Genomic DNA, 25,723 nt, shown 5'->3' with positions numbered 1-25,723 from the left:
CCATCAAATCATACCACTCAATGAGTGTGGCAGTCCTTTTCCCAGGAGTCACCTGCAGGGTGCCAGAGTCAAACACAACCCACCTCATATTTCCAAACCAAAGTACCGACTTGTTGGCACAGATGAACTTTGCTCCCATTTTTAATTTGTGCCTCATCTTGAGCTTCTTTTCATTGCCCCGACACTGTCATGTTTCTCTTAATTCCAGGAGGAGAAGCTCTCCGCCACCTTGGAAAGGCTGCCCTCCCAACGCCCGGTCAGCAGAAAGAAGAGCCCTGCGCCCCAAGGAAGGTCACCCGCCGCCAGCCCCAACGATCTCAGCGCCTGTGGGGCTGTGCTGACGCAGAAGCTGAAGAACCTGGAGTTGCAGTGCCACCTGCCGGGACAAGCAGACCTGCTGTCCTACAAGAGGCTGGCGCTCGACTCCTCCTGCCTCCTCACCCCGCCAAACACCCCGCAGGAGCCCACAGATGGGGAGTCGGAGCACCCAGATGGGCCACTCAGGGGGCTCGCCTCCAAGGAGGGCGCTGCAGACAACACAGGTGGGCAGAATCTGAGGAGGGGGTACTAAGACTGGACTGGACGGGTTATATAGTGCCTTTCACATCTCTCCATCTGTCTGTCCAATATGGTGCCTGTCAGTCTATATATTAGAGTGCCTCTAATGCCTGAATACATATTACAAAGTGTCCTACAGTACATATCCATCTATTTAATATAGTGCCTTTCATGTCTCCATCTAAATATGTCATACCTATCTGTCTATTGTATAGCGTCTTTCACATCTGCCTATCTACCTGTCGTAGAGTGCATTTCACGTCTGTCTGTCTGTTTAGATCACGTAGTGCCTTTCACATCCATCAAGCCCGTACGGTGCCAGTCATGCTGTATATCACAGCACGTAGTTTACTCTTCTGTATAGTGCCTTTCACGTCTCTACTGTATGTCAAAATATGTTATATAGTGCCTTTCACATCCGTTACATGTTGCATCTGTGTATTCATTTTAGAGCAGACCTTTCACTTTGTATCTCGATCATGAATTATATAGCGCCTTTCACGTTTATCCATTCTGTTGTGTTTTCAATATCTGCCGTTATCAACTTATTTATTATACGCCTTCCCTACGTGTCCAGTGTCTGTCTGTCTGTCTGTCTGTCTTCATGTGGCTGCTGTAGGATTCATTTCTTTACCTCTCATTCATATCTGCCTTTCATTAATAGCCCGTGTCATCAGTTTACCTTATGGTGCCATTCATTTACCTGTCCACCTGCCCTATGGTGCCTATCACTCTCTACCTGCTGTCTCTATTATATAGCGCCTTTCACCATCCATTGTGGTGTACATTTTTATTTTTCCTGATTGTTGCCATTTCTATTTATCTATTATATAGCGTCTTTCACGTGAAGTGCACCAGAATCCGGTAGCATTGCTAGCTGTTGTCACGGTTTTCATGTCCTCGTTTTCCTGGTGGGTTGTCGGCGCCTTCACGTCTGAGCGGCAGGCCTCATCACGCCCGTCGTGGTGGCCCTTGCTTACTGACGCCAATCACTGGGTTAACGTTTACTTAAAGCTCAGAGGGGCAGAGCGGCTGGCATTCGTCCGGCACTGCGCAGAGCCCGCACCGTGACTGCCCGTTTGTCATATTTTCTGGCCCCTTACTGTTTCAGGTCACCGCTGATTTCAGTTTTCTCTCCACAGGTGCCCCCCCAGAGGTCCCGTATTTCACGGGGCAGTCACGTATTTCTTGCCTAGTTTTGTTGTCCCCATGTATTTGTACTGGTTTTGTTCCAGTTTGGACTGTAGCCAACATTGGGGTTCAAGGTCCCATGCCAGCCTCTGTTGCGATTCTCCAGCCCTTGTGCTTCACGGCCTTGCCCGCAGGGCCACAGTGTCAGGCCTTTTGTCACAGATGGGGCGTTTGTAGGTCACTTTTGTTCTGATGGCAGCTCTCGTCAGGCTGGTATCAATCTTGGCCTGCCTTTCATGTCCTTCTTGACTGAGGTGTCATTTGGTGTGAGGTGGCCTTATGTGCAGATGTAGGTGACAGAATTAGAAGAGCTCTTATTGACACAGTCAGCTTGACACGGACCTCCATTGATTTGACGACAGCCTCCCATGGTGGTGCCCGGTGAGGATGTCGCTGAGATGCCCAGGCGGGCCACACGCTGTCCTGGTCCTCGGTGCCTGCACATGAATTCCTTAACGCTCCTGCGCCAGCGATGCTCTGTTTCCACATTCGCAGTTTACACGCCAGGCGCTTTGGATGGCACAGCTAATCCCATAATCTCGGGCCAGCACTACAAAGCCACGGCGCTGCCGAAGCTCCTTTGGGTTTGCATGATGGGAATTTGCAGTTGACTTGCCCAGCGGAATCTTAATTGCAGCAACAGTTTTGTTTTCACAGCGTTTGAGCGAGTGGCCTGAGAAGCAGCGCGTTGAGGACGCGCCCGGCGGGCACGCAATTTAATAATGTGGTCAAATATTAATGACGGGAATGGCGTTTGTAAGACTGCAGAGAGAAAACTGGGAAAGATCCAGAAACACGGCAGGCTATGGTGGGGGGCCTTTAAAAGCCACTTAATAAAGTGTCAAGTGCAATAAAACAGTGAAATACGTCGAATATGGAGCCCCATCTGGGGATCAATCCTGCCTCGTGCCCACTGCCTGCCAGACAGGCTCCAGCCTCCCCATCTTAATAAGTGGGTGAGTGAGTGTTATAGTGCAGCAAGTACACTGGTGGTCAATGGCTGAAGACCCCAACACCATAAGGTATACTGTAGTGGGAGAAGAGGAAGTTAAGTAGGTACTGTAAGTGAGTGAGCACGCAGCCCCTCTTTATAGCGCCTTTCATTGGCAGCACCTTCACAAACTTCAGTTACAGATGACTTTTATGTCACGTAGAGCTCCTCACGGTCAGACCTGAATGAAGTGCGGTGCCATTCAGTAAGGATAAAGCGCCGGGCACGATGTTTATAGCGCCTTACAACACGTTGTAATCTCTGACTGCTTTACTGCATTGCCACTCACTTTCGCCATGTAAGTCTCTTTGTGAACCTCCAGAGTTGAGGGTCTCCCCGTGGGGTCAAAAGTGGGGGGACCCACGTGGGGGGGAAACGCTGGCTTCAATAATCATAAAGTGAATCCACCTTAATTTAAAGATAAGTGCCTCTGCAGTTGCTGTGTCTCTGTCATTCCAACAGGCGGCGCATCACAAATAGTTCTACATTTACTGATTTGGCTGACATCTTTATCCAAGGCAACCTGCAACATTTATGATACATTTGGTTCCATTTCATTTGGTTTTCCAATTGGAGCAGAGGCAGGTCAGGTGACTTGCTCAGGAAAACACCGTAGTGTCAGCAGCAGGATTTTAACCCACCACCCCTTGGGGTTTGCAGTCCAAAGCCTTAACCACTACACCACACTGCCTGCCTCTTGTTAGTAATGCATTGCACTTGTCATTCCAACAGATGGCACACCACAAACATTTTTACATTTACTGATTTGGCTGACATCTTTATCCAAGACAACTTACAACATTTATGATACATTTGTTTCCATTTCATGTAGTTTTCCAATTGGAGCACAGTGGTGTCAGCAGCAGGATTTGAACCCCACGACCTCAGGGTTTGCGGTCCATTACACAACACTGCCTGCCTATTTTTAGTAGTGTTTTGCATTTGTCATTCCAACAGATGGCGCATCACAAACATTTTTAGTAATAAATGCGTTACCTTTTTCATTCCAACAGATGGCGCATCACAAACATTAGCACTTATTTTATGAATGTCAAACCAAACGGAGTATAGCGGTGCCATGTGCATTTGCACAGCCTATTAGGAGTAAAACAGGAGGATATGTGACCAGGGCAGCATGGTGGGGCAGCAGTTAGTGCTGGTGTCATTTGTATCTACAGATGTGTATAAAATGTCGATTTCATATTTCTGTCTCGGGTACCCAACTCCACATCGTCTGGGACACATTTTTTGGCAGCACTGCATGACTCCAAAGCGCCACCTAGTGGTGCACATTAAGACATTTCTATCCATTGCCTCTGATGAGCTTGTATGTTCTGTGGTGGGCCGTATGCCCCTTATTCTCGAGGTTACCTCTCTTGTTTTTTCCATTCAGTATCCCAGTTAAATTCAGCAGAAAAGGTGCAGGGAGACGAGGAGGACGAGGAGGTGTTTACCGTGGAGTTGGAGAGAGGACCCCACGGTCTCGGCCTCGCCTTGGTGGATGGATTGGTGAGTACAGGCAGTGGTCGGGGGGCTTTGGAGATTTTAAGCCCCTGATCTACGCTTACCTGGCCCTGGTATTTCTTTTTGGAAACTTGTAAGGACCACCGTGTTTAGCCCCTGACCTTTGGGTCTTAATTCAAGTCCTGCTCTTTGTACTTTGATTGTGTGCATTAGATTGCCGATCACAAAACTTCAATGGCAGCTTGTGACCCCGCGCTGTTAAACTGACCTCCTGCATGTTGAAGCCCCTGGACGAGGCGGACCGTCCATCTTCACTTGCGTTTCTTTCCCAATCGTTCACCTCCCGGCAATGTTAATATGACATGGCAGCCAATGAATGAGCAGGACTCCTGACCAATGAATGGGGACTAGGGCGGGTCTCCCTGTTTCCGTCCGCTCCACTTTCATTCGTGAGGGACTTTTCCGGAAGTGCTGTGTTTATGTGCGCGTTTGGGGCGTTGTGAGCGCGCGACTGCCATGCGGGTTATACGTCCCCAGTAAATGGAGAGGTTTCTGAAGATTCTTTGCTGTTTGTTCGCCGTTGGTTTTCATTCACAGCCACTGTGTCTGAACTCGATCTCTCTGAACCGCCAACTGCAAACAACATGGGGTACGAAACGCACGTGTAGAAAATATCAATGTTGGGATGGGCAGCCGGCCACCTTGGCAGCGTCATGTAGCATGTCAGGACTTCGCTGAGGCCAACTTTGAAAAATGAAATCTCCGTCCTGACGGCTGTGTGTTAATCTCTGCTGCCCCCTAGTGGCTCTTCCTGGCATATTTGCTTCATTTGAGCTCCTCACTTAACCCCACGTGCCACTGACTACCCCAGCTGCGGCTTTCGCGTTTTCGTTTCTTTCAGCTCAATTTCACTTTAAGCTGGAGAGTTGCTCAGGCTCCTGTGTAGTGCGCACGTGCGGTCCTGCTCCTCAATGGCGGACATGTTGGACGCGCCTGTTTATGATCTGCTCACAGGTGGGCAGTCACTTGGCATCCTCTGCCAGTCATCTCCAAAGTCATGAGGACCGAGTCCAGTGAAGATCTGACATCCCCACTCTCCAGAGCCATAGCTGTGAAAGGCGCTATATTAGGGTCATATACACAGAACCCAGTGACATTCGTACTTGCATGTGCTGATCCAGTGTGTGTCCTGGTGGGGGCGCCAGTTTCTAAGGTTTATAATGGAAGTGCGTCTCCATTCTGATGACTGTGCTAGACAAGCCCCCCTCCACTCCCACCCTGGTCGCTCTCTTTTCACCAAGGTGGACTCCCTCCTACCTGGTGGGTCACAAAGACACTTACATAGGAAAAAGGGGGTCACAGCACCATAAAAAGTTGAGGAACAATTTCCGATTCAAACATGTAGCACAAGATTAGTGGGAGCCATGAAAGGCGCTATATAGCAAGTTTTAGGGTCATATACTGTATACACAGCCCGGCATGTGCTGATCCAGTGTTGGATGATCACGAGTTGCTGTTTGTGTGTGTGGGTCACGCAGTGAGCCGCCATTCCAACAGCCATTCTAGATACTGCCCCCCCACCCCGAGTTTAACGATCACACTTAAATCACCCAGGCAGACCCCCCAAACTGGGGGATCACAAAGACAATTGCAGGGTAAAGAGGGGGGTCACGACACCAAAAGGGTTGAAAAACAATTTGCTATCCAACATGTGGCGCATCTCCACTCCCCAGCGCCATGGTTAGCGAGAGCTATGAAAGGCGCTATATTGCAGGTTTATAGATGATTATTCCCCCTCTTTATGAACACTTATTACAAAATATGCCTGTATTCTCACGTCACGTTCTCAGAGTTGGGGGGGCAGAACTTGGTCAGGCAGCTTTGGGGGAGTTCGGGGTACCTTTGTCTAGCGCCCCCCACTGACGCGTCCACCACACCCACCCCATCAGCGGCCAGTCAGCCTAATGTGGGTCACGGGCTCCTATTTGTTATAAGGGTGGGGGGGTCGTGAAATGCCTAAGCGATCAGCATTGGCATGTGACGCACTCACCAAGGGGGCTCAAGCTCCGACAATCGTCTTCAATTTACCAAGGTGGACCCCCAAAGCGGCCCACAAAGACACTTACATGAGCCCCTGTGTTGAAGACATGAAGCGAACAGTCAGGCGCTCGCCCAGTCGCCGCGCACACGAGATCACGTTGTCGTCACACGCGGCCCCCTGGCACACTCCACTGCCCATTGACTGCCCGGTGTTTGGTTTTGTTTCTTTTCCAGAAGACCCAGCTGAACATAAGTGGGATTTACATCAAATCTCTGGTGCCGGACTCTCCAGCTGCCAAATGCAAAAAACTGCGTCAGGGGGACCGCATTCTCGCCGTGAACGGAACGAGTCTGGTGGGACTGGACTATAACATGTGAGTATGTCGTGATCCCGCCGAGCGCCTCCCCTGGCGGGGGTAAAACGCACTGTGGCACGCGCTGCCACCTCTGGCATGACGTGCATAGCTGGTGAAGTGAGGTGACGGAGCACACAATAAGCGCGACTGCCATCTTACTGTCTGGAGGGAATGGCCGTGTGTGACAAGGAGTGGGACGGCCAATCAGGGGACAAGGAGAGCCACCGCTAAGAATCTGAATTAACCGACAATGTGCAGTTAGACTAACGATAAATCAAAAGAACGATATTAACGGGGTCACACGTGTGGGCTCAGGAGACAATGCCAGGGCTCATCTAATGGCAGTTCCGCCCTGAGTCGAGGGTTGGCACTGTCACTTTGTCACCTCTCATCTCCCATGCTGATCTGACAATCAGTGACATGACGACGAGTGACATCACTTCCAGCTTCCGGTCTCTTGAGCCCACCTCACCGGCCTTTTAACCGGCCCCACCTCCATCTTTCGATAGTCACACTCGTGACTCGCATCTGGAAGGACGTCATCGTGTTTTTTCGCCAGTTATCCAGAGAACCCCAGCTGGCACGCTAACTCTTTAGGGTCCTTCTGTGTGTTTATTACGACAGAAACCAATGGACAACGTTAAAAATGTAACAAAACAGACAGAGAAAGAGACGTTTAAACGTAAGCCTTGGTGTCCACATGCTGCGAGTCCAGCGACGGTCCTAACGGGTGTGCGGCCAGATGTGCGCCGAGGCCAGCAAGTAGCTGGCATAAGAGACGTCCAGACCCGCTCCTTCAAAACCAGGACGCCGTGCTTCTTGGAAATGGCAACAGCAAAGTGCGGTGGAGCGCAGCCCTCCTCGGCGGTGGGTGAGCATCGAGATGGGGTGCCACGTCCACGTCTCTTTAACTCTCTGATTACTGCGGCAGGAAATGGTGCTGGACGTTCTGCACCTCTTCGCTGGCGTGTGCCCCATGGCCTCAAATGGGCAAAGCCCGAACTGGAACTGCACACACCCGATTATAGGTGGGTTTCGTTTTAGTAGGGGACCTCATCAGCTGGGCAGTTTGGGCTGCCAAGGGTGTAGAGGACACTGCAGGGCCAATTGGCCCACCCGTCGGCTGGGTACAGGCTGGCAGCACCCAACACAAAGACATCACTGACTACAAACAGCAAGGCATTTCTAGAGGAGCACATGATAGAAAAGTGCACAGGGGGCAAGCTGATGGGGGTCCGAGACATTGGAATAATTCGGCGTAAGTTTAACGTCACTTAACAGCAGCTTCTTGCGTATTTTGCACAACATGTCATTTGCTGTGCCCGCCGGCCCTTGACGCATGAACACCACTGCTCCTCCAGCTTGGCCGGTCCCCAGCGAGGGTCTCGCCTTTCTTCATTTCAGGCTGACCACAAATCCACACCTCGGAGTCGGACGCGAACGCTAATGTGGTTTTGTTGTCAATGTGATCTTGTCGGATTGTGTCGTCTGTCCCTTTTATTGCAGTGAGAGGTCTTGATGTTCGGCGGTCACCCACCACTAATGCCCCTTTTTGATTCTTCCAGTGGCAGGGAGCTGATTCGGGCCTCGGGGGACACACTAAGGCTGCTGATCGCCAAGTCCGAGTCCTGGGTGTCGTCGAAGATCGCGGCCACCAGATGCTAAATCAGCCCTTCGAGAGACGAGACGGGACCACCGGGTGTACTCGACGTTCTGAACGGGTGAAGGAGCTTCTGCACTTAAAGGCCTGCCGCCGACATCGACGTTATTTAAGGGGCTTCAGAGGTCAGAGCAGCTCACTCCACGCCAGCAAGTTCAACGGAAAGGTGAAGGAGAATCGCCAGCATCGCCCCCTGGTGGTACAGCAGCTCTGTTCGATTTCAGCTTTTGGGCGACGGCCATTCATTGAGAACTAAAATATTATTTATATATCTGGAAACTCGCTAACGGGTCTGTGGTGAGACCAACGTGATGGTCGGTTTTCACATCGGGTTCTGGACATGGAGGGCATTTGCAGACAAGAAGGCTTTCTGTGGTGCCCCTTTGCCAACGAGTGAGGGCAGGCTGGAGAACCGGCAACTATTTGGTCCTGGACATGGAAGGGCGGGGTGGTTGAACGTCAGGGATGGACTGGAATCAAAAGGTAACTCTGGACAATTGTCTGGACCGGCCCACCTCAAGCAGCACTGGGCAGACGCCGATCCCCCCAGCGCCCCCACGGTCTGCTAGTTAAGTTGTCCATGCCATACAGGGGCCGTCTGGGCGCTCCGACACTCCTGGAGCCGCTTTGTCCTCCCACCTCTCACCAGCAACCCTGCACCCCTTTTTGATGAGAACATGGTCTTCTCGGCGTCTCTACATGGGGTCAGTCCAAAAGCGGCAAGCAACGTAATAGAAATAAAAAGAAAAGAGTCAGGGCTTACGTTTTTAACAGGCGCTTTGCAACAAAGTGTTTAACCCAAGGGGGGCGCTCATGAGTAGACCCCGACCCAGAACTTCAAAGCGTTGGAGTGTAGTGAGGAAGACGACAAGGACTTACACAGGACGCAAAGGCTGCAAGAGGCCCACTGGGCACCGCGGGCACCAAAAAGGGGGGGGGGTCTCTGGTACCTCGAATCCGCTTTGGCTTCAGCTGCAACACCTGATGGTGATGAAAAGTGTTGCCAACAAGTTTACGGAGCTGGCTGTGTCTTCCGAGTGTCACCTGACTCAAGAGTAACGTCATTCGCGGTGTGAAATGTGGCCGAGGCGGAGGATTTCAAAGTAGTGAAGGAGAGGGAGGAGTCGCTGCAACTTCACGGGAAAAGGAAATGGTGATCCGTCACGATGACCTGCAACTCTTCTTCTGCGTTGGATTTCTTTCGATGACAGCCATCTGGGGGGGGTTTGTCATGTGGTGGGCGCTGTAATCAGCGAAGGGTCCCCACCGTGGCCATGTCGGGGATTTCATGGCAAATGGTTAGGAAAAAGAAGGCCTGAAGTGCGTGCGACTCGGCTCATCTCGTGGTCTTTGCTGCCATCTAGCGGAGAATGTCAAACGATACGCTCTGTGCGGCTTTATTGAAGTTTAACCTCCTTGGCGTTTTGTTTACCCCCCGGAAAATCGCACCAAGAATATCGAATTGTTTTTCAACTCGGAAAATTGTTATCCTGTGTTAGAGAAGCAAATAAACATCAGATACGGTAGAAGGGGTCCGTCCGTCTAACGTCCACTGCTGTGCGGATGAAGATTTAGTACTCGTCCTTCACGTGGTACGCTTTGAGAAAGTCGCTCGATGTCGCCGTCAGGACCGTAGACTCGTTTCTGTGCGCACGTGGCTGTGTAGAAGGTCAGCGATTGACGTGCCCGATGGACGTGCCTCTTGTGTTATCGTAGGCCGCCTCTTCCACAGACCGCTGCCACGTTGTGAAGTGTGCTTACGGGGCCACCTACTCTCGATTACAATTTTTTGTTTGTCTTTTTGTCACACAGCTACTGTCGTACCGCGCTGAAGTTTCACGTGACCCACTTCGCCAGGGCCTACCGTGTCGGTTCGGTCGTACGGCGCCTCTTCGTGTGTCCCTTTCACTGTTCCTGACAAATTCACATCGTCATCGCTGTCACTCGACTCGAGCAACAGTTCAGTTTCAGGTCGTTGTAAAGCTGCCTTTACGCCTTGTCGTTTGCTATTGGAGGCTCCGCCCCATTCATGAATATTGATGAGTTAACGTACAGAAACATTCACGGTGTTAGTTGCATGATGTTAATGTTTCCACTAGATGGTAAGCAGCAGAATTCGGGTTTAAACACGTAAAGCGGGTCGTGACACGTCACCCCAAGTCTGACGTGTGGTTAACCGTAATTGGATGGAATTTCAAGTCCGAGTGGCGCTCAGGATTAACGCCGAGGAGGTTAACAATGGTATCTGCTTCTACTCGTTGACGTCAACTTTTATTAGACGACGGTCTTCAAAGTGTTCAGCTGGACTTCACAGTTGAGAGCAAAACTCGGGCAAACAGAACTTCAGTGCGTACTCGGCCCACCGTTCTGCAGGCTGGCATCGTTCAAACAATGAAACTATTCAAGGTCTGAGTGAAGTGCTTGCACGTTTTGCATGAGCGTTGGATTCTTTTCAAATCTCTCGTCTAATTGGTTCATCAAATTAGCCATTAAACCAACTCGGCTGCCCAAGTTCCGCTCAAACTACCGGCCTCCTTTCCTTCATGCCAGGTAGGCCTGGACCCTCTGGCAAACCTGAGGAGCTCACCCGGGTCAGCCAGGGTCCTACTAAAACAAGTCCGCTGCTCCACCGGAGCTCCTCCAAACTGTCCCAGCAGGCTTTTCTCCAGTGAGGGCTTCAAGTCCCGGGTGACCCTGCTGGAAAATCGTGGAAAAGGAGACGCTGGGGTTGGTCCGGCCTCAGGTACAAGTGACTGCTTTTGCGGAATCTTTATACCGGCACATTGATTGTGTCACAACTGGTGGCACCCTGGTGCATTATGGGAAACGTGTGACACAACAACCACAATGTAGTGGGCGCCCACCGTCAAGTCAAAATGGCGTCATGAGAGGTGGTTCACAAACCAGCGACTTTGTAACGGAAGATCTACGTGATATTCTGAGTGCAGAATCGGATTCTCAAACAAAATGTCACCAGGATGAACTTTTTAGCCTCAAGAAAACCAAAAAAAAAAAAGAAACTCGAATTATAACCCCAAAGCCCCCAGCCTGCCTCCACAGGACCACCCGCTCCAGGGGGTGGACCCCAGCCTGCTCTTGTCTGCACGGAGACCCCCTTTTTGGTGTCCTGACCCACGGCGGTGACGTCCCCCTTTCATGAATCAAAGACAATCGTCAAGAGCGGCGAGCGGAGTGGACATCGCTTAGGCAGCCCACCATGACCCAGCGGCCCCCCTTAGTGAACCGTGTGCGATCGTCTGAGCCCCCCTTGGTGATTTGAGTGCCCCCCGCTGTCATACAATGAGAAACACTTGTCTTACGTGTCAGAATTGCCCTTTTTTTGTATCCCGCGCTTTACTTTGAAGGTTCGGCCATTTTGTTGGTGAGTTTCGGCCCGACGTCGCCATTGTTGGCTCTGACAGTGTTATTGTACGTAGCTATTCATATACTGTATGTACATTTTATTTGAATTTGTAACATTTATATGAACAAATATTTTGTTATATATAAAGATAAAATATATTTTTCATTGTGATTTTTGGGTTTCTACCTGAATGGAGTAAAAACGAGAAAACTGGACAAAGGGGCCACCGTCTCCACTAAAATAAACACACACTGGTGTCTCAAATGGACTTTTACTTTTGTTTAAATTCCCGCTTCAGATTTTTGTTAAACTTAATTGTGATGTTTGCTTTTTTCCTGATTGACCTTTTATTGATTAAATGTTAAAGGAAAAAGACAATTAACAATTGTTAGCCATTGTCAATAAAAACAAAAGAGGAAGACACCTAAACCCATCCCCCGCCAATGCCTAGGAAGAGTGTGATTGGACAAGAGGCGGGCGCATCACGTCTGTCACAAAGGGGAGGAGGGTCTCGTGCCGACCCAAGTAGCCGCAGACCACTGGGCTCAACGTGCCCGACGGAGAAACGATTGAGGAGAAGAAGACGGAGCGTCACACGGCAAGGACGGCCATATTGGCGAACAGTCGGCACGGCTTTGGACGGGAGTTCGTGTTTTATTAAAATGACAGAAAGCTACGGGGATCAGAGGGGTGCAGATGACGTGATTCACGTGGATCGTCCCGAGAGGTTAGTCATCTGACACTGAAGTTGGGTTTAGACACTGGGAACACAGGTGGCTCACCGGGAGAGGAACTGGGTGACCCACGTGACACTGGACTTTGACAAATGGCAGCAAAAACAATTTGGAAAGAACTGGGCGAGCTGGGGAGACCCTGAGCTACAGGACGAGACCTCTGAGGGGGAACTTCAGGGTTCAAGTTCGCACAACGTTTGCCACCCCCCGATCGAAGATCTTCTTCTGCCTTGGCACTTCATAGGGCACACCTTTCCATCCACTCGGAGAAGTTGTCAACTAGAACCCAAAGGAAAGTTTTCCTGCATTTCCTGGAGTGCAGGGGCCTTCATCAGCTCCACCACTGACGTGTCTCCTGAGCACTAACGCGGGTCGGGTCCCCAGTCGGTAAGCCAGGTGGGCTTTTCAGGCCTTTCTTTACATGGGACCACCCATCTTAGAGAATGGTTGGCCACCTTGCCACAGCTAGGATTTTCCTCAAGGTCTTCATACGTCTAAGGTGTCCACGCATATCGCGTCACGTCCTGGGGTAGTTGGGGGTCTTGCACCTTTTGGCCCTTTTGATTTTGGTTCCTCTCGAGGTACGTGCCTTGATTTCCTGGTCACGATCCTCCTGTGTACTTTTGACGTCGTCTTCTTTCCTGATCCTGCTGTCTCTTCTCCGTCCGAGACGATCTGAAGACTCGTACACAGAAACCCGTGGATGGGATGTGCAGCTTGGATACCCCAGAAATCCTCCCACTGACTATGCCAAGTGTTTTGTCGTAGGAGGGTCCCGGGGTGACCCTATTTTTATCATGGTGACCGTAACAGAATGGCCCAACTCCTCTTCCTCGTGTCTCTTCTTCCCTCTTTTATTTACATTCTATAACCCAAGGCAGTTATGACATTTATTTAAATAGAAATTCAATTCAAGCAAAGTAAAGACACGTGTGACAATAATGGCTGGGCAGACACTTGCTGCTGGGTGGCCGTCTGTCTTATTAGTTTCTGGTCCGGCTTGGTCTTTGCTCCAGGATGTCATCGAGAGCTCGAGTTTCCTTGTTAGCCCACCCCCATGATGTACTGTACCTCGCGGACCCCCTACTTCTTTCCAGGCCTGTCTCCGCCCACCTGTCCTCCGCCACTCCGATCCCAAAGGGTTAGTGGGCTTAGACTTACCACCCCGTGCTGTCATGACCCGAATCCACTATGAAGCGCCCTGTCCATGATGGCAGACGTGCACACAGACAAAGGCGTCTTCTTCATCACAAATAGCCGTGGCGTCTGTGCCCACCTCTGGAAGCTAAAACTGACAGCCCCCCGAGGAGCCATCCCCACCTCTATAGCTCCTTACCGTCGGCGAGTATTGAAATAGTAGTCGCAGTTCACAACTGGACAGCCCCGGAATTCCGTTCTATAGTCGTAGTAAAGCGTCACCGGAGGAGGGCAATGCCGGGGTCCGCCACTAAAGCCGCATTCTTCCAGTTCCTGGTCAGGTGGAAGAAAAGACTCCTCGGAAAATGTTTTATCTCTGAATACGCTCAGCTGAGTGCTTTCGATGCCCACTTTCTCTCGGATCCTGCAGAGAAGGCCGTACACCTGGGTGTCCGAGCGGACCACTAACTCAAAGTGGCCAGGATGGGAGTGGGCATTGTCGAAAGTGATGAGCCGGAGCCTCAGGAGGAGAAACCTAAAAAACAAAAAGACACATAAGACACGTTTTCTCATTTTGGTTCGCTTTCCCTTTTTACATTCCGACGATGTGCCTGTCAGGTTAACTGCTGACTCGTAGTTGGCCCGGTGGGTGGATGCGGCTGTGAATGTGCCCTGTGCTGGACTGGCACCGTGCCTGGGTTTGATGGCTCATTAACTGCAAAAGCACCCGAGTATCTTTTAATAAAAGGAGGAATTACGATACGTTTAGAAATGTCCACCAAACCAAACCAGGGAGCGTCCAGCATGGAGCCCTCAGGCCCCTCATTGCACTTGGGGGTCACACTGGGCAAATGATTAGGGACACCTGTGCGCCCGCTTATCCACACAATTATCTAATCAGCCAATCACGTGGCAGCAACACAAATCCCGCAGAGCCAGGTCAGGAGCTTCAGTTTGTGTTCACATCAAACATCAGCATGGGGAACAACTGAGATGGCAGTGACTGGGACGTTGGCATCAGTGTTGGTGCCAGATGGGCTGCTTTGACGACTTCTGTGGCTGCTGATCTTCTTGAGATTTTCGCCCACAACCGTCCCAAGAGTTCACTCAGAGAAACCCAAAAACCGTCCGGTGAGCAGCAGTTCTGTGGACGATGAGGGAATGGCCAGAGTGGTCCGAGGTGACAGAAAGATGACGGTGACACAGGTACAGCTGTGATGAGCGCATGCAGTCTTACGAGCATCACAGTAGGGCCCGAGTAGTGTGCTGGGGACCCTGTTTTAATAGCAAAACAGAACCACACTGAGGCATTAGAAAGCTCCGCTGGCCAGTGCCCACTGTGCCCATACATGAGGACATGTACCATGCTGGGATTGGCACTGGCTCTTTTCATGACATTAAACTAGACCAGCAGTTTAGAAAGCAGATGGGTGGATGAATGATTTGTTTCAACACTCTGAACAATCAGTAGAGTTAAAGTGGTCCTTAGATCTTTATGGGACGTCCTGCGTAAGGGCGTTATGGGGACGGAGTGGCACCGTGTCGATGCAGAGGGATTGTGAGGACCACTTAAAACAATGACATGTTAGACAGACGCCCGAGTGCTCCAACGGCTGGAGATCTCAACACCACAAGCGTACCTTGGTGGACCTGGCAGAAGCTTCAGGGACTCCCGGTCACACTCGGTCACTTTGCAGTCCATCTCAGCCGAAGTGTCTTCAGCTTGGTCGTTGTCCTCTTCCTCCAGGCCATCCTCTTTGTATTCGTCTGCCGTCTGATCTGCAAATCTGACAAAGTAACGCATCAGAGTTTGTGACGTGGCACATCCAGCACTAGCTGGTCAGGCGTGAGCTGCTCTGAAGTGCTTAAAATGTTCACGCCAGTCAGAGCCTTGTGAGGGCCTTCAGCGACCAGCGCTCACAGATGGCATGGTGTCACTTGGATGCCATCCTGCTCTGTCAGACTTTGGCTGCCTGCGACTGTAAATTAGGTACGCACGTCACGGGGCCAAATGGCGAGACAAAATCCAAGAAGAAATCAGAAATGTTCAAAATTACCGGCGTTTCTCACTTAAAAGAAGAAAGGCCAGAGTTGGACCGCATACCTGGCTCTCTGCAGACTGGCAGCCAGCTCGATGTAATCAATGCTGGAGTCGTGATTCTGATCGAGGAGCCGAGTCAGGGTGTACAGCTGGGCCTCCGTGCAGGGAATGTTCAGGTCCCTCATGCCTCAAACAGACAAAGACACAAAGGGTTACTTAACGCCAAGCGAAATCCCACTGCTGACACCAACATAGCCTACCATCATGGACTGGGAAATGGGGAAAAACGAGAAGAAATGCATCAGGAGACAAGAATGTCAAGTTGACACCAAAGATACACAACTGCCAAGCTGCCAAAGCCCAAAACGTCAAATAAAGAATTGCAGTCGGAAGTCCAGAATCGATTTTATCGAAGGCTCGCCTGCAAAAGGGGACACTCTGAGCTTAACCCTTTAGTCAATAGTAGGGACCTCTGAAGAAATCTTGTGCTGCGTTCCAATTGGACTGGGAAGTCGGACTTCCTACTCACCGCCATCCCCGACCTCCGAGTCCAAGATGGCCGCACCGCACATCGACAGACGTGAAGTTTGTAGTATGAGGTGGTTTATTAGCCCCCCCACCCCACCCCCATTAGCCATTCACACAGTGCCGCCCGTCTTCACATCGCTGGCTCGCTGCTCATCTGTCTTCCAAAAGAGTAAGCACAGCAGGCTTTCCTGGAGGCGCCCAACTTCCGAGGTAAAAGGAACGCAGCATTACTGGGAAGCTCGGTGACAAGGACACAAAGTGCGAGTGACCCGCACGCCTCACGAGATAAACGTCTTACCGAGTTTGAACTCCTCACAGCTCAGAATTCCAGTGCCGTTCTGGTCGTAGTTCCCAAAGAGGTTCATCACCTGCTGGTGACGAGTTTGAAGCCACAAATCTATCCGGTCCAGGAACTGCCCAAACTCCTCTTTATTGGACTGAAAGTCTTGGCTGGCCTTTTCCAGTTTTGCCTTTCAGAAACAACAAAAAAACAAATGAAATGAAGAAGGGCAGTTTCAGGCACACCTGTCTGTCTGTCTGTCTGTCTGCCCCGAGGGTCCCAGGCTCTACTCCGTCACTGTCAGCGGCTGATGGCTTTGCTGTCACCGTGGACGTGCTGCTCACACTCGCCCAGTCGCCTGACCCTCAACCTGAAGCCGTTCTGTCGCTTTCGCTTTTCTGCCCTCACTGACTTCACCACAAATGTCTGCCATCCAGCCACAATGACGTTTCAGGACCCCTTCACCCGCTCACATGTCACATACAAATGACGCATTTTTTTCACTTTCACTTTTTCATGGTCATTCCAACAGTTGGTGCATCACAAACGTTTGTAGTAATACAATGCATTGACGTTGAGCAGATCAAAACCTTGAACCTCCAGTCAGGCCAAGAGTGGATAAGAAGAAAGCGGTGAAGAGTCCTGAGTTCACAAAGAACAGGAATGAGGGGCTCTGCTGGCTGAGGAGGGCTGAACCCATTAAGTGCCCATTTCACACTTGTCCATGACAGGTTCTCTTGCCCCGTGTGTACCTTCAGCGCCTCCCTCCTTGGTATCCTCGAGTGTCTGAACCTCTCTTGGCCAGCGTGTACCAAATATCAAGCACGTTCCCACAGAGCCAGCTTCTCGGACTCCGTCATTTTGAATCACCTTTCTCACCTCCTGTCTGCTTTAATCCTTCCTGTCCTTGAAGACGACTCTCTGTGTGCCTCGTGTGCCTCACACTTCCTCTTTTGATCTCCAAACTGACCAATGACACCAAAGTCAAACCGACCAATCAGATTGCTCGGAGGGACCACACACACACTGTAACGTTGTATTAGTAGATGATTGGTCATCTGTGGTCAGTCTGTATGCTGTAGCGACTGCCATCGTGGATGAGGTACCATTAAGGTGAAACATATGGGGGACACCACGCTGCAGAGCTGCCCTTTGGTACAATTCAGCATTGTAATACTGGCACATCCAAATGCTTAGCTCATTGGCACTTACAAAGATGTACCAGTTTAAATAAGCTGCCTGGGACAACTGGGCAAAGAGGGCAAAACTGATGGAGATAAAGAACCTTAAGCAGTAACTGGTAACTAACTAAAGATGGCAGCACACAATATAAATGGGACTGGTACTCAAGTGCCACTTTATCTAGACACTAGCTGTGCTACCCATCTAAGATGGGTTCAAATCTAAATAATCAACATAGACCTCAGTGTTAATGTTTGCAGGGCACCACCTATTGGAATGTGTTTTGTACTGCATGTAGTAATAAAATGCATTGCATTTATCATTCCAACAGATGGCGCATCACAAAGAATTGTACCAATACATTGCATTGCATTTGTGGCAAAACAGATGGCAGATCAAAAACGCTAGCACTTCTTTGATGAATCCCATAAAAGTTGGTGTAGAACAGAGACACTGCAACCAGACAGACACAGTCATGCAAACACTTGTCCTTCTATTAAAGTGAAGAATTTGATTTCTGCCCATCTGTCAGATACTCTCTGTTGGACGTATTCAGCGTTAACGTTTGCAGTGCTGTGTGCCCGTTGCCGTGTCTCTATGCCACTAACTGCGCTGCACGCCTAAGATGGGTTACAATTTAAACCGCCCACATAGAGCTCAGCCTATTCAGTGTTAAACGTTTGCAGTGCACCTTTTGTTGGAATGTATTTTTGCAATGCATGTAGCAATAAAATGCATCACATTTGTATGCCAACAGATGGCGCAGCAGAAACATTTCTAGTAATAAAATGCATTTGCACAAATGTTTGTTATGCGCCATCTGCTGGAATGACAAATGTGATGCATAGGCCTCTGTTATATGCCATTTGGTATGGGATTCGTAAAATGACTGTGATACGCCATCCGTTGGAATGACAGAGACACAGCAACTGGATGGACACACAGACACATTTCCTTTTTTTTCTTTTTTTTTTTTAAGATGGACTGGCCCTGAAACCATCACAATGAATGCAGGAAACCCGTTCAATTGGCATGGAATGTTTGGGTCAACAGACATGGCACTGCAGGATGGCACCAGACAGGGGGTCAAAGGAATGCTCTGCCAAGAATGATCATGTTTGTGCCCATTACTTACCCCACGTTGTTTCTAGAGATGGGCAAGAAAAACTTTATAAATTTCACATTTTCATGGGAAACGGAGAACACAAGACTCCTAATACGATGGATTTGAATGGAGAGGCAGCTTGAAGAACACCAAACACACACCTCACTTGACTGGCTCACTTGTCGAATGTTGCTAACCTGCTATGGTCTGCAGCGGGCGTACAGCTTGACATGACGTTAATTATTTTCCACGGCCAGGGATGCATTTTAAAGGCTCAGGAGGTTTTGTCTTTCCAGAAAGTTCTGACATGATGCCTACAAGATTCCAGGCACTCGACCGCCCAGGTCTCTTGCCCTTTGGCTCTTCGTTCTGCATTAATGAACCAGTCAAGCATTCAGAAACCCTGAGGCTTTGGAAGCCCGTGGCATAAGCAGCAGGTTTACTTTGCCACTTTTAAGTCCACGTGACTCGCTGCACAAGGAGATTAACTTCAAAGAACACTTCGGCAGGCCGTTAGTTAATTCCACCAGTCAGGACGTCACTTGTGTTGTGCCAGTCAGCCACTGAGCGTCCCCTCTTCATCCTCATGTAACCGCATAGGAAACCGGGGCCCATTCTCCTCAATATGGGGGTAATTACTCTCCTGGCCACTCAACCAAGCATGTTCCTCTTCAAAAGTGTGGGGGGACACAACAGGATGGGGAAGACCCTGCAAACTCCACCCAGTCGAAGTGAGGACTCCGCACCTGTGAGGCAGCAGCGCTGACCACCACCACCCTTCTAGACAGCAACATCAACAAGGAATTCCATCTCACAGCAGACCGTCTCAGCAAACACAGCAACACACATGCGTGTGCAGACAGTTGGAGGCCATAAGCCTTCCATGGCAGCTTAGGAAATCAATAAAAAGCAAACATCTCATTTCCTGCTGGCCTGCCCCCTGACCTTCTGTATCACCGCCAGCCTCTTTGGAACAAAACTATGAAGATGAAAAACGAGACGTCAACAACAAAAAGCACCAGCACATGTCCCACACCTGCCTGAGGGGCTGGCCCTGGACTGCAGGGGTCCTCTTGTGGTAGCCCACCTGAACCCAACGCATCTGCTCCACAAGGCTGGACAAAGCTGGTCGCACTGTGAGGACTCTGCTCTTTAGATAGACAGATGGAGAGAGGGATAGATAGTGACTTAGATAACAGAATTTGGGATAGAGAGAGAGAGAGAGAGAGAGAGAGAATTTGGTATAGTAGGCAGGATAGATAGATAGATAGAGGGAGGAGAGAGAGAGAGAGAGAGAGGATATATAGAGGGAGTGAAATAAATAGAATTTGGTATAGTAGGCAGGAGAGAGAGAGAGAGAGAGAGAGAATTTGGTATAGTAGACAAGATAGATAGATAGATTATATAGTGCCTTTCATCTGTCTCTCTCTCTCTTTATCCTTCCTACTATACCAATATCTATCTATCTATCTATCTATCCTCATTTTTTTTTATCACCCCTTCCACATTAAATGTGTCTTCCGAGGGCTCAAGTCCCAGGATGCCAGAGGACACAGGAGAGGCTCCCTCATACCAGTTTCTTCTCTTCTTTGGTCAGCTTGATCTTCTTCTTTGTCTTCCTCTTTTTCGCTATTCCTTGGTCACTTGGCTCTGCCAGTGGTGGATCCCTGCTGCTCTCCAGATTTGACGGCGCATCTTCTACACCACTGGATTGCTGAACGTCAGAGGAGACGCTAAGAACAGACAAAAAAAGGAGATTTCAAAATGCTGCACATAAAGGAAGGGTGGCACAGTGAGCAGCGCTGCACCCTCACACTTCCCCGAGTCCTACATTTGAATTCCAGCACTTGGAAGTGGCCGGGATGGGAACAGATTTTGCCAAAAGTGATTAATCAAAGTCTTGAGGGAAGATGCCTGACAATATCCAGACGCTTTCAAGGCCCTGTTGTTTTATCTCCTGTTTCTCCATTTCTTCCAGCTCATTGCTGAAAGGATTAGCCAGCTGGGCACAGATCTATCGAGTGCCCAGGGAAGAGTGGCTATATGCTGTGTGTTTTGTGGGTTCCCCCCAGTGGTGGGGCCAAAGATCATGTGATCATTTGCACTCACGCACACTAAACTGTTTCATTGAGTGGGTTGGGGGGTCTCAGTGAAAAGGCCCCTTGTTGTCATGGGTCCCCTGAAGTGCACCCTGCACACCCCGATGTTAAATCTGCCCTGGCACTCCGTTGGAACAAAAACTTATAACTGAGGCAGATGGCAGCTTGTTTTTAATAAAACGTACCTGTAGTTCTAAAATTGTGATGGAAAACTGGGCTATGATGTCAGAGGCTTCCTTTAAGGCGATTGGTTAAAAGTGAGCGACAGTCCTGGAACATCAACACTGGCATCGCTCCGGGAACAGCAGAAACTCGATGGTAGGACCGTCTGCCGGCTTCTGCCTCACACACCACTCACGACATGGGGGTGGAGGGCTGGACGTTTCACATTGTGGACTGGCGGACCCCCAGGAGTGCTCCTCATTCTGTAAGGGGGGGACGGGGGGGACACAGACAAGCAAAGCCAGAATTTCAAGCTGTCCAGACGCAGGAAATCACGTCTGACTGCTGGCTTCCCAGTCTGTGGCAGGTGCAGGGCTGCTTTTTATTACGAGTCCCAGAGTTTTCAAATTGAAACGGTGTGTTCAAGGCGACAGTGCGTCAAATGAATGTTCATATCAAGAAGAATGATCTTCTAAATCACACGGGATTGAGCCGCCACGCCATAGCCTGGTGCTCTAAAAGAAAACGGCAAAATGCCAAAGGCATAAAAATGAGAATGAACGTTTAGTCATGGAATCTGAAGCCGGGAAGAAGCCACAGTCCTGGAGGGAGACACCTGAGAATGGAGGCCATCATAAAAGACACGACAGAGAAGGGAACAAGCACTCCGGTGCCAAAGGACGAGAACTGATTTACTGGGGCGGAGATGAAGGGGTCGGGCTTCACTAACATGGGGGCTTCTGAGGAAACATCCAAAGCTATTTGATAAATAGAAACTAACATATGTCGGCATTTCAACGACTCTTTAATTAATGAGATCTAATAAGTCATCAGGTTACAAGAGGGGGGGCTTCAGTATTCAGAGATGAAACCTATAGGGGCCACTGCTGGGGGGCTTTATCTTAACATAAATAAACGTATAAATCAGACAAAAATGTACGCTGCACATAGAAGTCAGGTTCAAAAAATGAATAAGTGTAACTAAAAAAATTATATTTACAGCTGACACTAAACTAGATAGACAGAAGTGAAAGGCGCGATAGATAGATAGATAGATAGAGTGAAAGGCACTATATGATAGATAGATAGATAGATAGATAGATAGATAGATAGAAAGGCACTATATAATAGATAGATAGATAGATAGATAGATAGATAGATAGATAGATAGATAGATAGAAAGGCACTATATAATAGATAGATAGATAGATAGATAGATAGATAGATAGATAGATAGATAGATAGATAGATAGATTTTGGTGTAGTAGGCAGGATTAGGTCGGTAGATAGATAGAAATGGCACTACTGTATATAATAAATGATAGATATGAAAGGTACTATATAATTAATAGATAGACAGTACTATATAATTAGAGTGATAGATATAATTTGTTATAGTAGGCAGGATTAGATAGATAGATAGATAGATAGATAGATAGATAGATAGATAGATAGATAGATAGATAGATAGATAGAATTTGGTGTAGTAGGCGGGATTAGATAGGCGGATAGATAGATAGATAGATAGATAGATAGATAGATAGATAGATAGATAGATAGACAATGTGAAATGCACTGAATAGACAGATGTGAAAGGCGCTATATAAGAGATAGATAGATAAGACAGGACAGACGGATTGTTCAGTGCACTGGTGTCATCGCGTTATTCTGCGCAGTTTTAGTATCTTGCAAGGAACACATAAAAGTGAAGTCTTCCCTACGTGGCGTTTGCATGTTCTCTTCATGTCTGCTACGTTTCCTTCCACAGCCCACAGACATGCAGGTTAGACGAACTGCCGTTGCTAATTTAGCTCTAATGTGTTTGGCATGAGTGTGATGTATGTGAGCGTCTTCCCCCGTGATGGACTGGCGCCATGTCCAGGTGTTGTTTTGTCTCAAGATGCCCTGTGACCCTGACCTGGATGGCAAAGGCGCTATTAAAATAAATGTATTATAAACAGGTTGGGAAGATGAATGGATTACGTGAAATTACATCAAGTGGCAACAGATTAAAACAAACTGCTAATACAAAGGCTTCAAGTAAATCTGCCATCGACGCTCTCGCACTGCCGAGCCTGCATTAAGCAGCTTCAATAAATGGTGACTGGAATTCCTAAGCGCTTCTCTAATTTCAGTGCGTCTCGTTACTTTGATTACAATCCAAGAAGTGTCCTCTGCTGCCCCCTGCTGGCGGAAGAGCGATGAGACTTTCCTAGTTTGCGGCACATTTCTGAAGTTTATGTTGTGCGTAAAAGAACTTGCCTTCTGGATTCATTTTCAGAAGAAAAAAATCGTTGTAGGTGTACTTAAGAAAAGCTCACAACGACGTAATCTTCATTCTGCATTAATTGTCAACGTCAAAGAGTTCAGGTTTAGAAAGCGTGTGGTTGGACTGAGAGGCGGTCAATCCGTTAGGCGACACGGGCGGCCGCCGTTTCTGAAAGTGAAGGTTAGCGCTTCCCACACTCCCGGTCTCCATACGGGCTTCGAGGGGCTTTTAGTGGATTGTTAAGACAGTTGGAGTTATTCGATCACTTGACTGACATGTGCTTGTGTTTTTTTTCTTTAATTACTTGAAGCGGAGAGTCGCCATCACTTCTGCCGTGACCCTTAACAAGTGAAACGGCTGTCGATGACCCCGGCGTCCGCTCATTTAGCCGCCCTGCTATTTTCGCCTGTACTGTATATGCACATTTTTATGGAACTTTTGCTTGACAACAAGTAGGAGTTCATTTGGACTTCGGTCTCTAACGGTGTCCAGACCTGTCATATTTGAAGAGATTTGCCGAAGTAACGAATGACTTTCAGTCGGGGTGAGCAGGTTTGAGACTCCAGCAGCACTACGGTTGCAGCTTTTCCATTCGGCTATCTTTTAATCTGCTCAGTCTTTTTATTTATTTATTTTTCGTATGTGACAGTAAACAATCTCCTTTAATATTTCGAAAGGTTTCTTTGACGCCGTTTCCTGCCGACCCCTGCCTGCCCCAGGGGGCTACTCAAGCCCCCACTTGTTAACGACCCGGTGACAATGAGGCCGTGACCGGCGTCTGCGCCTTACACGTTTTCATGTATTTTTATTTAAAAGTACTAGCCATTTCTTAAATATATCAGACCGATAAAAGCCCCCAACTATTTTAGAAAACAAAACAAGCTGGCGCAAATTCGACTTTGAAAATGGTGCAAGTGTAGCTGTCATGCGCTCTTAAAGCGAAATTACATAAAGCGATGAGTCTGGAGTTCAACTCATTTATAAGCAGGTGAAGGCCACTGACTGAAGGGGGCGCCAGACTGATGCTAGAGGAGGTCTCAGATATGCTGTATAAAGATGACTGCTGGTTGTGAACTGGGTGCACACCCATTGGGGAGGCGCTATATAAAATATACGAATTATTTACGGGTGACACCCTTGGTTTTAAATCAGTAGACCACTGATGCCCCCAAGAAAATGACGCCTGAGTAACTTAAAACCCACACGGACTGTCGATCTGCACCATGAGGCGTTCGCACCAAACTTTCCGGAGTACTTTGGCAGATTTGTGCCGCGTTGACATGAAGTAAATTTGTGAGAACGAGAATATGAAACATGAACAGCAGCGTACGGCTTTCCATTGATTTACCGAGACGTCTGTGCGCGACTCCCTCCACCTGCCTGGTCGGAGCCGCTGGGACAGGCGTGCGGGTGGCAATCAGACGAGAAGTATCCAGAACCACAGCACCATACGGCACCGCTTCGTAGACCCGCTGATTTGGTCTGAATTAGTGGAGCTGTTAATGTGGGGATAGGGGGGTGCACTTCAGAAGCTGTAGCCCCTGATCCATGGGGGACACCCCCTTAAGACATCCAGTCATCGACCACACAAGAATGGGGGCTAAGCCCTTAAGAGAAGGAAACGACGCCGATAGTCTGAATTCGAATCAAGAGGCGACCAGACAACCCGCCGCAAACGCCAGCAGCGCCTCCTCGTTTAATACGAATTACTTACCGCTTCTTAACTTTTTTGACTTTCTTGGGCATCCTTCTTGGACAGTTTCTGCCGAATTATCTCGATCTCGTTCCTCACACGAGGGTTCCTGGATCAGCATCAATGGTGCACCAGTGCGACTGCGCAGCAGGGCTCCCTACGCGCCAGAGGTACACAAACTCAGCTGCCATGGCAACCCCTTGAAGACGCCACTCACGTCCGCTGCTGATTCTGTGCCGGCGAATTAACGTTTGAATTACCGAGAGCTTAAAAAGAGTCGAGCAAAAAAGAGGGCTGGCTGTTGGTTGGGAGTTCCCTTTGTGGAGTCCGCATGGTCTCCTCGTGTCCGTATGGGTTTTCTTAGGCATCCCAAAGACACGCAGGTTAGGCGGATTGGTGTTTTAAATGGGGCCGCCTCGTCTGTGTGTCTGCGTCCATTATGGCAAGCGAGCATTTGTGAGGCCAGGTACTCATTCAGACGTGTGGGGCCTGGACGTCCAAAAGTATTCCAAGGGGAGGCCAGGGCTCTTTGTGTGGTCCTCCTTGACTTCAAGGACTTGGCTTTGTGCATTGGGGGGCCACAGTCTGGCTATTTATCTATCATGTAGTGCCTTTCACATACTGTATTTACACATCTATCTATTATATAGTGCCTTTCATGCTGTTTGTGTCTTATTTTGCATAATTAGTAGCAATAAAAGGAAAAAAAAACTGATCATCGAATTAAACAATGAGATCAATTAAAGGGAACAATGACTGACTGATTGAGAAACTGGTGGAATAAAAACCTGCAGTCACAGAGGACCCTGAACACTGAACATTGAGGACCATCTATATGAAAGTTGAATCTTGATTTATTTCAATCTGTA

The 25,723-nt window shown here is 49.0% G+C and overlaps 2 protein-coding genes across 2 annotated transcripts in view; one reads left to right on the top strand and one right to left on the bottom strand.

The window, feature by feature from the left end:
• Window positions 1–11,888, top strand: part of si:ch73-281f12.4 (RA_Radil_like and Myo5p-like_CBD_Rasip1 domain-containing protein) — a 67,606-nt gene extending 55,718 nt beyond the window's left edge. The window contains exons 13-16 of the mRNA XM_039740527.1: window positions 209–542; window positions 4,134–4,249; window positions 6,479–6,618; window positions 8,166–11,888. Of these exons, the coding sequence (XP_039596461.1) occupies window positions 209–542; window positions 4,134–4,249; window positions 6,479–6,618; window positions 8,166–8,265 (690 nt within the window). The 3' untranslated portion in view covers window positions 8,266–11,888. The remainder of the gene's footprint in view (window positions 1–208; window positions 543–4,133; window positions 4,250–6,478; window positions 6,619–8,165) is intronic.
• Window positions 11,889–12,902: 1,014 nt separating this feature from the next.
• On the bottom strand, window positions 12,903–24,978 carry LOC120517522. The gene is made up of 6 exons (XM_039739910.1): window positions 24,876–24,978; window positions 20,205–20,364; window positions 16,363–16,534; window positions 15,600–15,723; window positions 15,136–15,282; window positions 12,903–14,030 (listed from the first exon to the last, which is right to left on the bottom strand). The coding sequence occupies exons 1-6, from the start codon at window positions 24,905–24,907 to the stop codon at window positions 13,691–13,693; spliced, it is 975 nt and encodes a 324-aa protein (XP_039595844.1). The 5' UTR covers window positions 24,908–24,978; the 3' UTR covers window positions 12,903–13,690.
• Between the last annotated feature and the right edge of the window lie 745 nt (window positions 24,979–25,723).

This window comes from Polypterus senegalus, chromosome 17, assembly GCF_016835505.1.
Source record: "Polypterus senegalus isolate Bchr_013 chromosome 17, ASM1683550v1, whole genome shotgun sequence".
NCBI lineage: Eukaryota > Metazoa > Chordata > Cladistia > Polypteriformes > Polypteridae > Polypterus > Polypterus senegalus.
The sequence above is the reverse complement of the archived record's forward strand: the minus strand, read 5'-3'. Positions and strand labels throughout refer to the sequence as shown.

Excerpts from the sequence above, each read along its gene's own strand:
- LOC120517522 (XM_039739910.1), bottom strand. The coding sequence starts at position 24,907 with ATGCCCAAGAAAGTCAAAAAAGTTAAGAAGCG. Across the intron at positions 16,535-20,204 it reads CCAAAGAAGAGAAGAAACTG|GCAAAACTGGAAAAGGCCAG; the intron begins GTATGAGGGAGC and ends TGTTTCTGAAAG. Across the intron at positions 15,724-16,362 it reads CTGTGAGGAGTTCAAACTCG|GCATGAGGGACCTGAACATT; the intron begins GTAAGACGTTTA and ends TGTCTGTTTGAG.